The sequence below is a fragment of the Helicoverpa armigera genome, chromosome 18 (assembly GCF_030705265.1).
Source record: "Helicoverpa armigera isolate CAAS_96S chromosome 18, ASM3070526v1, whole genome shotgun sequence".
NCBI lineage: Eukaryota > Metazoa > Arthropoda > Insecta > Lepidoptera > Noctuidae > Helicoverpa > Helicoverpa armigera.
In genome coordinates, this window is record NC_087137.1 from 8,828,141 (window position 1) to 8,840,421 (window position 12,281).

Here is a 12,281-nt window from a genome sequence, read left to right on the forward strand (position 1 = left end):
AGTGAATAATATTTTCAAGTAAATGCGAGTCATAGGAGATAGAAATATAGACAAAGTTTAAAAATTAATTTAGAATACTGATACATTTACTGTTCAAGAAGAATCAATTTTATTCAGTGCCGTGATTGTGGAAAAAAGAGAATGTAAAAAATATGGAAATAATAGATTTACAGAATAAGAACAGATATTTAGAAAATAGTAGGTAAAAGAGAACTGATACGAAAGTACTAGATAAGTGGAGCGAAATTGTGTTTGAGATGAAGATAAGATAGGATATATAGGGAAAGTAGATAGATAGAAAGGTAAATACATAGAAAGATAAATATGTAAAAAGAAATAATAAATATAGCTTAGAAATTATTAAAAATGAAATAATATATAGATAGACATAAAAGACAGATATAAAAAAGTTAATAGAAATAGAATAGATATTAGAAATTATAAAAAGACTTTCAAGATTGAATATTGAAAATGAACATCGATTGTGACAGATAATGAAATAAGATAATTACATTGAAAAAGAGGTAGGTATAAGAAGAATACAATTTAAGATAAAAACAAAAAAAAAAACAAGATAGAAAAATAAAGGAAAAATTATAGTAAGACAATAAAGAATGAAGATGAATAAGTAGATAGAATAGAATAGATAGTAAGATTTGAAGATTAAGAAAAAATAAGATAGAAAATAGTATTTTTGCTAAAGAAAGAAAGAATAAAGAAATAGACTGAAAACAGAGATTTGTTGAGAAGGAAGTAAAACAAAATGAGAGAGATTTAAAAGAAGTTAAGAAGTAAATATAGTTACAGTTACTAAAAAGAGAGGAAGGAAATTACAAAATTGATAAACGAGATCGAAAATAAGAGTAAGTTCAAAGAAGAAAAAAGAATAGGTAAGATAATAATCACGGCACTTATGAAATAAAAATTTTAGTTAAAGTTTATATAAAATAGCATGAGTCTTTATGACTAGGATAGTCAACACACAAGGAACTAGAAATTAAATCGAATAGACAAATAGAAAAGAAGAGTAGATGAAATAATGTATGTAAGAGGATCGTCATAATAATGCGTAATAACAAACATAGGTCAGAATCAAATTAGGAACAGTTTCAGGTAATGTGAAATAAGTAGAAGTAGGTACGAGTTAGCCATTAATTCAGAAACTTAAATGAATGAGCAATGAATTGATGGTGAAGATAAAATATGAAAGGAAGCTTTTTTTGTAAAAGTATAAGAGATTATGATAATGATAAATTTGTAGAAGAAGAAGAAAGAGATTCAGGTGTGGTAAAGAATATTTGAACTGATAATGATTGCGGGTTTAGCTCTTGCTGCTTAAACTTGTTAGCATTTCTTACAAGTATTGCAATTTTTGTTCATTCGTCAGTAAAATAATTTTGGTGCAGACATCATTATCATTTGCTTAGCCTCTTCCTGTGTCGAGGTCGGCTACCAGCCTCACTGGATGCAGCAGATTTTCAGTGATTTACATGGAGCGTCTGTCTATCCGACCTTAACCTCCAGGCCAGCCGATACCCCTTGGTAAGACCGGTTAACAAACTTTCCAGCTTCTGGCTACCTTTAACGATTGCCAATGATGTACAATGACTAGCAGATGATAAATAAAAAAACAGAGAGAGTAAATGTAAGAGAAGACTGATTATGTAATAGAATTTAAGAAAAGGTTTGATGAGTATGATATAGAAGTAAGTCAAAGTGAAAAAGTGAACATGCGTGAAAAGAAAGAATCTCTCTGGAGTGATAGCATGAAATGAAACGAAAATGAAAGTAACAGTTATAGTATATTTGTAAACAAACAAAATGAAAGCGATACAGATTTAGCAGATAGATAAGAAAATAGTGAATGAATAAGAATGATATAAGAGTAGATAAGTAATAAAATTAATGATGATATTGTACTTGTACAACAATTTATAAAGAAAGCGTGAAAAAGCAAGCATAACAGTGAAGTGCAAGGAAAGATAGAAGATAAGAAGAATAAAGAAGAAGATAAAATAAAAGAAAGCAAAGATAAGAAGATAGAACTACCTAGTACGTATCACAGTGTACTTTGTAAACTTAATTCTAATAAAACAGGAACTACCATTGAAAGTGCATTTAAAAACGTTGAGCGGAATGAACCGTTTTGAACAAATGTGCGGTTATTCAGCTATGAACCTAAACCTAATAATATCACTTGAAATAATACTGTCTTTGGTCTTATTAGAGTAACAAGTGCTTGGCAAGATAGACCTCTATATTGGCAAGTTTTGAGTGAAAGCAATCCTAAGGCATCCCACTTATTTAAAATGATATTACACTACCAAAAGCCTAACATTTAACAAAAACTGACAAGTTAATGTTAATATTTAAGTGGGATTCACCTTTTCACAGGATTTGCTCATCTTGCTTATGTTACCTACTTTCTGTAGCTAGAATCTTGATGGTTATTGACTGGGTAGTCAGCATACCAGCCGAAGGCCCCATTATCACCAGTGTGGGCCCCGAAATCCACGTACTCTCCGAAGTCTGGTGGTCTTTCTGCGAATTGTGAGGCTCCGCCGTAGGTGGCTGATCCAGATGCATCTTGTGGTTGCTGCTGCAGTCTCACGAGTCTTGCTGGGGCCTCATTTTCTACAGGCGGGGCCAGGGCTACGGCTGCGAAGAAAAAAAGAACAATGAATACTGAAGATAAGCTTGTTAAAACTAAGTGGGGCATTTTGGTGACCTACTGACAAATGGCAATGAAAGAAATCTGGGAGAAGTAAATCTCAAGCTAATTTTAGATTGTGCGATAAAAAACGATGCTGCAATAAAACTCTTGGCAGAAATTAAAGTTGCAAATAAAAATCTTGATATAAATGCAAACCAGGCTAATGAGCAATATGAGCATATTCTCACGGCCGATACATTTATACGAAACATTTCAAAACCCGAGTTGAAGGAAATGCGGGTACGCATGCATAATAATGTTTACGAAATAGATGGTAATAGTTTTTTTTAGCATGCACAAACCGGCACAATCAACGGATTAAGCGTGCGTGACCGAACTTAATTGAGCAACGCCTACAATGGCCGCCCAGTAGCAACTAAGTAGAGTGGTACCACAGCTGCAAGTCTTACAACACCCACCAACTCACTATCATGATCTATGACCGCCTCATACTAAACAAATACACCCACAAACATTCAGATCACGTCGAAATCGAAAGTAACGACTTGAAGTTACAACATAATCAAAAATCATTGTGAAACGAAAAGTTTTAGCGAGATTACGTAAATCACTTTACAAGATCTAACAATGAGGAAAGTAAACGGTACTTCAAGCTCGTACGTCTTTGTTCGCCGAGTGAACGGACACGATACCATTGAATGTAAAACACGTTATAACAAATGTGTAGCTGCATAGAAAGCAGTTGATCCTTTGTTCTGCAGTGAAAGTGATGGGGTCAGAATAATCTTGATTGATGGCCGTACGAATCGACATACAGATCCATTTAAATGTCTGCCATTTCGCAACTGAAGAAAGGCGAAGTACTTTCGAAGCTGACGAATGATAAGTTTGAGTGGGCAAAGTCAGGGCTACGTAATAAATTAAGCATTATTACCAAACAGTTAATAAAAACGGTAATAGGCAAGTCTGGGTAATAAATAAAACACGTTTCGTTTCCGCGCCGCTCGCGGAGGCGTAGTGATTTCCTCTCCGATAGTAAAAAATATATATTGCTGATTGAATTGGTCAATAACTTTAATGATGCAATTCGAATTTTAAATTCTTAATGGCAAAATTTTCTATCTGTAGTAACTCAGTAATTGCATAGCCTTTTATTATCGGTAATTTAAAACTGCAAGACGAAGTATCTTTGAGACTTCAAAATCTAAAAAGAAAATCTCATATTGCATTCCGTGCAGATAACTGGCTTGCTAAATAAAAAACTTGAAAGAGAAGACCAAAGCAATTTGCACGGATTTAAATCTCTGGCTTGCACTAATTTAGATGAACGTTAAGCATAGTATGATAGTAAAACAAAACTACATGAAACTTACGTTGTTGCTGGTACTGCTGCAGAGGTATAGGCTGATACTCCTGCTGGTACAAGGCTTGAGGCAGCTGCGGCGTCAGCGGCGGTGGCGAGAGGGTCTGCCTCGGGACACGCCTCACGTGCAACGAAGATAGATCCACAAACGCGATCTGGTCAGCCGGGACTGCTATGTAGGAAGGCATGGCCGTCGTGACGGCCGCTAAAGCTGCCAGTATTAATGTATGCTGTAAAAGGAGGATGAGGTTAATATACTAGAAAGTTCTCAGGTAAACCCATAAAGAAAAATGGGTAATATAAGTAGTAAACTTCAAGATTATAATAGTTTTCGGTCTCTGCCGATTGATGTCGAAATTCACAGACAACAAAAGGTTTCTATTTCCATTAACTGGAACATCTAGTGACAACGTACGAAAACCATCAACTCCATAGAGTTAGTTAAGTGTTGTTTATTTTCCATGTCTATTTAAAATAAAATGTAGGTCGGTCTGTCAGTGTCTTTCATAGCTGAGATACATTTAGACCGGTTCTCATTGCTTTACGAAACTGTTTAGAATGTGTGAAAAGTTGTGTAAACTATGTGCGGTGAGACCTTGACTAAGAAACACTAGACTAATAACTTCCTTTCTTCCTGCAGACGGAAAGACTAGGCTAGATTTTAGATTAACTAAACGATATTTTTAGGCAAAGTTTTGATTAGAGTCAAACTCAAAATGTATTATTATATGTATATACTACTAAGCCGCAATATTTGAACGTCAAAATTTACAAAAGACAGTCCCTAAAACGCCCACCCTTCACTACTTCCTACGTGTATTGCTGGGAAAAAGAAGTAAGTAGCGCAACAAATTCCTCAGCTGACGTATTCAGATGTTTTATTTCACGAAAGCGCGTGAACCATACACTTATGCGTATATTAGAAGTGTTGTTTACAAACAAATACCTAATGATGATTACCTAACGCCACTCTGTCAACTCGCGTGAATCAAAACAAACTTAACGGCTTTATCCCGAGACTGGCAATTTGCACGTAGAACTAGTAATATCCTCAGATTAGCGGCGCAATGTAGGTAAGAGTGATTATAATGTAGTTAGCTTTACCACGTAACAAACCACTGTCATTTGTCACTGTAAAGTTAGGTAATGTTTGTCAGCAAGTGAATTATGTATTCAGTGACTTTAGAACACTATGCGTAGTAGCGTTGTTAGATCATGAGATGTTTTGCTTTCTCTGGGTAATCATTGATACTGTGGTAGTTTATCTATGTAAATAGTCGGCAAATAAGTGTGCCATTAAAATATTTCAACGAAACACGGCAAATTGCAGCCATCTCGGCATCGTTCAACTCGATCCATAAAAGGATGCTAGAACGTCGAGATTTCCGCTCGATCACGATATATTACAAATATGTAACATTACCCACATTGCCTCACGAGTGACACGGGCATGCAATAAGGGAACTGGCACTACTGAGTACTGCAGTAAGTTAACGTTTAGCGGCGCTTGCGCAACGGTAGTAATTGGAGCCCGCCCGCGTTGCGTCACCAAAGACATGCGCGCTGGACCGCAGAGTTCATTGTTTTACACGAAAGCTTTCAGTGTCGAAACGCTCAACAATTAGTGAGAAAAAGATTATATCGATAGGCTTTTTGTTAATTTTTAACGGTCTGGGAATAAAGTATAAACAAAATTAAGCAACAAAGTTAATACCTTTCAGAACAAAGTGCAGTAACCTATTTAGGTATGCATATTTGCATAGTGATTGAGACACTATCGTATCGAATTTCGCGATTGCAGTAATGCATGCACGGCCCATTGACACTAAGACGTATTTTGTTACCTACCATGCACAATTGATGATTGCTATTAGAAAACAAACGATCATACACAAATCGTGTCACGTAGGATTATCGTTAGCCTCCTTTGGTTGTTGCAGGACTTTTAAAGTATGTGCAACAAAAGATACCTACATAGATTGTACGTGCAGTGGAAAAGTTAACATGTTGCAAAGATAGTTTCATTCAATACATATAATGTAACAATAACGATGACAATTCAAGTTGAATAACTCATCAGTTATTGTACAAACTATGAATGAATCACAAGTAAGTCCCACTCAAGGTTTAAACCGACCATTTATAGATTTATGTTCTTAAATTGTGCGAAATGTCGTAATCCTAGTTCTAAACTGTGTGGGTTGACAGTGGGTGTCACTTGTCAGTATAATTGAATAGTCGATCAGTGGGCGATGGAAATAAGCCCACATTGGACTTTCCATTTAGACCTTGAATTTGCCTGTATAGCAATCGACCTTAACAACTGTCGCGACAAAAGCTTTTCAATGGCCGTTTGTGTCAGCGGAAATGTCATATCAACTTGTTTTACTTGAGTAAATTCTTATTTTTATCACGTCCATAAAGTAAAGAATTTTATCAGCTGTCTTTTAAGGAACGAGATACCGAGGCAGTGAAAGTGTTACTGTAATTATTCTGTCATTAGTGAGAGGCGCATACGCAGCAAGATTAAATTGATTATAATAAGGAAGGTATCTTTCTTATACGCATTTTAGTAGACAGATTTATCATGTCAACAGATAGGCATATAATAAAAAAACTAAACTGATATAGGATAAGATACATACTCTAGCTGTTAATTTTCTCAGGTTTCACGGGTCTCAAGTAAATTATAAAGCTTTGTCACGGTTTTGACATATCAACGTCAAACAATGCGGCATTTTATTACGCGCTTGAGATCTTCACATGTTTTGTTGTTGAAGAATTCACACATTTTGTGGCAACGCAACAATGCATGGTAGAATTGGTAGAATTCACAACACCTGGCCAAGGCTATGTTGTTTTGGTATGTAGTTCTTTAGAAACGAACGTCAATACCACAAATTATTTTTACGTAGGTAGGTAATCTATTATGAATATTAGCTAGGTATGTCGTTGCAACCGTTTAAACTTTCTAAGTGAATGAAAAGTTGTAAGTATGTAGGAGTTCAAATCGGAGGACCAAAATTGGGGGAAAACTATATATGAATTAATAATTTTAAAGCCAAGTTTCAGATTTTGTTGAACTTGTACTAAGGTTTGTATACTTTGCAGTATTTGACTGATAAAAAAACAACATTGCCCAAGCCAAATATTATCAGTGAGTCCATCTAACATTGCGATACATACACTGATATTTCAACAACATATTGTTATCGCTGCCTTTGAACTAAATCTTTTCACTTTCCACTCAGTACACCATATAAGGTATCTGGCTACTATAATCTGCCTAAGTTTTAGCTTATATTGCCCCCATGTCCGTCTGTGGACATTATTACATAGTCTGATGATTGAAACAGAAAAAAATACAAACATCCAAATTGAGAACTTCCTCTTTTATGGAATGTCGGTTTAAAATCACTAAATTCCCGACCATTAAAGTTCATCTTTTCACCAGTCTCACGTACACTACTTAGTAAGTAAGTATCCAAATACGGTACCATAAATTGCAAACTTCTCCCAACTTAAGTGAGGTCCAAAGCCTGTGTAGTTAACACGTCTGGTACTCACGATTTACTTTCAAATATCAGCGTCAAAAGCGAAATTACGTTATGTAACTGTCTAATATAATGTCTGCAACTTTTCATGCTTGATTTGTTGTCAAAACACTGACAGACTGAATTTGAATGTTTTGAGTTTTGGAAAGTTATTTTGTTATTATGTAAGTTTGTCTGTAAACGATACTTGTAAAATTCAGTAAAAGTATTTTTCTAGTCACTTCGTTAGGTAAATATGTGGATTAGGTAAGCTTTTTGGTAAAAAGTTTAGGCATAGATATTCTAGAGATCTGGGGCCTGGGGTCGATGGGAATGCTATCCTGGCATTATTTTGGGCTTATGTTGTATTTAATTAGAAATGTTGTTTTAATTATTAACCGACTTAACATAGACTTATTTTGGTTACAGTTTCTCTACATTCAGTTCAGTATTGTAGGTACCATAGAGTCACAAAAAACCTTAACCATAAATATCGTAGCATAAATTCATAAAACCAAACTTTTTAGTCGTGATTCTTTTTTAAACGTATCCAATCCAAAGCCAAGTTAATGAGCCCAATAACAAATGTTACGTTCTTACAATTAGAAAGTAGAGTAAATACAATTTCATGGCTTTATGAACTGGTTGGTATCAATTACACAACCGTTTTGCACCGAATCGAATGCAATCGATTAAAAGTAAATCGACTTTTTACTTTCTTTTTGATCTTAGAGCCAATCGATTATTTCGTCTCATTTGTTAGTAGAGATCTTTCTTTTCGAGGTAATAACAATTATTGATCGGAAAAAGAAAAAGTTTTTCTGTTAACTACTTCAGCGTGGGAAAGTTATATTTTTGTTGAAAGTAAAATTTTATTTTATTTATTTGTATTTACAACTTACATAAAAAGTGTCGATTATATAATTTTAATAACGACTTTTTCGCTGCAGATTACATAATTGTCAGAGTTAGGTACTTGACTAATAAAACATTGCTTTCTTTTTCAGCGCAAAAAGTTTTTCAGAACGCCCATTAACGTAGTTTAGAGTTTGTTTTTAAATCGATTTATTGGTCTTTAGAGGCAGTCTTAAATAATTTTATGATAGTTAACGTTTTAAAATATTCATTTCCATTTATAATAATGACAGATTTAAATAACTGAATGCAAAACGCTATATTATCAAGATTACAAAAAGTTCATTTAAATTCCATAATAGTTTGTTATAAATATTATAATAACTGCTTTAATTTGCAATTTAGACTTTTAGAAATAATTTTAAATTATGATATAAAATTTAAATGCTATGTTCCGGCTATGCAAGTGTAGGTACCTAAAGCCCCACCCACCCATTCCTGGTCACCTTCGATAGTTTCCGCGGGTGAAAGGTTTTTCAATGTCATTTACTTTTTGCTTTTGTATTTATTTATAAATGTAACAAAATAATGTCGTGTCTGTGTATTATGTCTGTAGGAACAAGGTCGGTAGTAAAAAACTGATTGAAATGAGTTGCACCTTTTTTGTTGAGACTCAAGACTTTTTTTTTATTTGATGTAAAATCTGTTTATTTATTAGGTTGATATTTTTATCAAGATTTTTATTTTACTTCCTTGTATGTTTTTATCACTTAGGTAACCTATGACTTTAGACAATAAACGTTTTGTAAATTAAATGCTGTCTTAGATGTTATAGTAGATAAAAGAAATTGCTAATAATAATTTCTAAAATAAATTAAATTAACTACCTTCACATCTGACTTATCGAAGTAACATGACTTTTACTGGCTTTTACAAGACTCATAAATTTAATAAGACATGAATCTCTATAGTCACCTACGGAAGATAAACTGCCTATTGTAAGAGTCAAATAGAAATAGAATTTAAGATCTATGTATCCATTCAAGTAATATAATAGATTTAAAATAACTTTTAACTGACATTTAAAAAGACAATTAGTTCTTAGGTTTCTTATCCGTAATTCTGAGAATTTACCTGTATCTTGGAAAATTACGAATAGGTAACTTAGGTATCAATAAATTACTAGCAAAAGTTAAGGAAAATTATACGAAAAACTCAGACTCTAATGCCTGAGTTAAAGACTTGATGAAAATGATTTATAAGTTTAAGAATTGATTAATGAAAACTATTTTATGAGGTAGATTAAAACTTGCTTAATGAAAACGTGGCATGCCGAAATACACATTTATAAAAAATGGCACACAGACGTAGGTATATAATAAGTTTCGTGGTAATTAGAGCAGAGTGTTATTGTTTCAGCTGTGTAAATTAAAATTTAACTAGTCCACTATTGCCTTCAGCATTTCGGTCAGTTAATGCTCTATTAATTTCATAATTGCCGACTAGTTAAACTGCAATTATTATTTATCATGAATTTATTCTTAGCTTATTAAACTTCATTGATGTAAATAGGATGTGATATTTCGTGAGATAATATAGTTTTTTGTTATCAGCGACAATCTTTGTTTCCGCTGTTCATGTAAAATAATTAAAACGTGTAAAACCCAAAAACCCAAGCTGATATAAAAGAAAAAGTAAATATGTATTACCGTAATACGTTGTATAATACTTAAATTAAAATAAATAATAATAATTAAATACTTTCACTAAGACACTTAAATAAATACACTATGATAAGCACTAAGTATAATAATACACTATATTAAATAAATATTATGTGATAAGAACAAAAGGAAAAACAAAACACGGCGTGAACAAATCGAAAGTGAATTATGAACTGACCATTTTGTCCAGAGATGGCGTGACCGACGCGACACGACGCGTTCGCCTCGACTGAGCTCGCTACAACTGTTGCTACAATTTATAAAGTATCCGTACCGAGCGGTTTCACTTTCTACTCGGGTCCGGTCGAACATGATCCACTTTTTTACGGTCGCCATAACTCTTACACCTTGAATGGTAAACAAAGAGCATGTTTCACCCCCGGGAAAAGACCAGGTGGTCGCTCCTTTGAGTCGCTTACCATATAACTTAATCATATCAAGATACCTGTATGTAGTGGTGTGTGTATTTGCATATTATGAAGTGAACTTGACATAACATGTGGCGTGACTCAGTGAAAAGCTGGACTCTTGATAAAACTTGATATTTTAATAGCTTACACGGCCGTGGTACTTTTAGTGGTACGACTTGTCCACTGTGTGAGTGTTGACTTGTGATGAATGCACCCTTCACACATCTACTGCAAGTTTCCCACATTTTCTTTTATAATTATTTGTAAGCTAGGCAGAAGGGGCATTAAGGCTTTATTACATTCTGAGCTTTTCCGCTAAGTTACGGTTATTACCACGGCCCACGGCATAAACTATTGACCTAACTCGTGCCAACACGAGATAGGAAGCATGAAGCATAAACATAAATTATGATACCGGCAGTTGTAGGCACTTCAGGAGTCAGGACTCTGTAAATCCTAAATCTGTCTTAATGAGGACTATGAAGTATTTTACAATGCAAGAAGGCTGTGACATTGGGGCTGCGGGATTGTTCGAAAAAGTTACCGCGGCCCATACCGCGGTACATAAAGAACTTTAGGAGCATGAGGGCAGAAAGAACATGATGCGTTTTAGTCTGTCAGACACTCCCTCACGTTCATTGCTAACCCTCAGCGGGAGGGGAAATTTGATGATTACCCATAAAAGGGGCTGTGACATTCCGGTCTTGCTACTAAAAACCCAAAAGTCTTAAGAGTCGGTTCCTATGAATTTCAGGTAACTCCCAATACCCTCTCCATAACTTTGGTAAGAGTAACGATTATAATTGCTATGCAAATGAATGCAAATAGCATTCTAAAAATAGGGGAATCTCTAGGTTATATAAAGCGTAATTTGTGGTAATTCGCGTAGGAACCTCTAATAAGCTATTTGTTTACTGAATCAGTAAGAATTGTGCCTCTAATAGAGTTGAAGGCGTTTCGTATTAGGACTCTTTGAGGGCCGTTATTAATGATGCGTTCAAAAAAAGCAACTCAATTTTGAGAAAAATAATATATGCAAATAACATAGATTACCAGAGAATTAGATCTATATGCAGCTAAAGAAATACAAGCAGGATGTTGACATTATGTTTAAGTACAAACTTAAATGGCCTAATCTTATCTATAATATATAATCTTTAGTTACCTTTACAGCTAAATCCTTCATTGATTTCTCGCAATAGTTATTTATTGTGTTTCGAGGTAATAAAGCCGAGGCATAGTGAGTCATCAGCCTATTCAGAAACAACTTGACTAAAATCGATTTACGTCTGTAGATCTGTCCCCAATATTCTATCTATCTTTTGATTTGGTTCTACTAGAGATAGAGAAGCCTGACACCAATGACTGCGTTTCGGATGGCACGTTAAACTGTAGGTCCCGACTGTCATCGAACATCCTTGGCAGTCGTTACGGGTAGTCAGAAACCAGTAAGTCTGACACTAGTCTAACCAAGGGGTATTGGGTTGCCCGGGTAACCGGTACCGGGTAGGCGTTGAGGGGTCAGATAGGGCAGTCGCTCCTTGTAAAGCACTGGTACTCAGCTGCATCCGGTTAGACTGGAAGCCGACCCCAACGTAGTTGGGAAAAAGGCACGGAGGATGAGACAGAGAAGCCTAACCTAAACTGACTGACTTTGCAAACAAAGTTTCGGTAACAACAAACTCTTTGTTCTCATGATTTATTTAGCGCTTTGCATTCTCA

The 12,281-nt window shown here is 34.7% G+C and overlaps 1 protein-coding gene across 2 annotated transcripts; it reads right to left on the reverse strand.

The window, feature by feature from the left end:
- Nucleotides 1-589: 589 nt before the first annotated feature.
- LOC110380526 (uncharacterized) lies at nt 590-10,438 on the reverse strand. Of its 2 annotated transcripts, none has more exons than XM_064039197.1 (3): nt 10,135-10,264; nt 4,048-4,267; nt 590-2,658 (listed from the first exon to the last, which is right to left on the reverse strand). In XM_064039197.1, the coding sequence occupies exons 2-3, from the start codon at nt 4,223-4,225 to the stop codon at nt 2,420-2,422; spliced, it is 417 nt and encodes a 138-aa protein (XP_063895267.1). In that variant the 5' UTR covers nt 4,226-4,267; nt 10,135-10,264; the 3' UTR covers nt 590-2,419. The 2 variants fall into 2 exon arrangements, with proteins under 2 accessions (XP_063895267.1, XP_021196198.3); XM_021340523.3 differs by lacking the exon at nt 10,135-10,264 and adding an exon at nt 10,328-10,438 and having other exon boundaries at nt 592-2,658.
- Nucleotides 10,439-12,281: the final 1,843 nt, after the last annotated feature.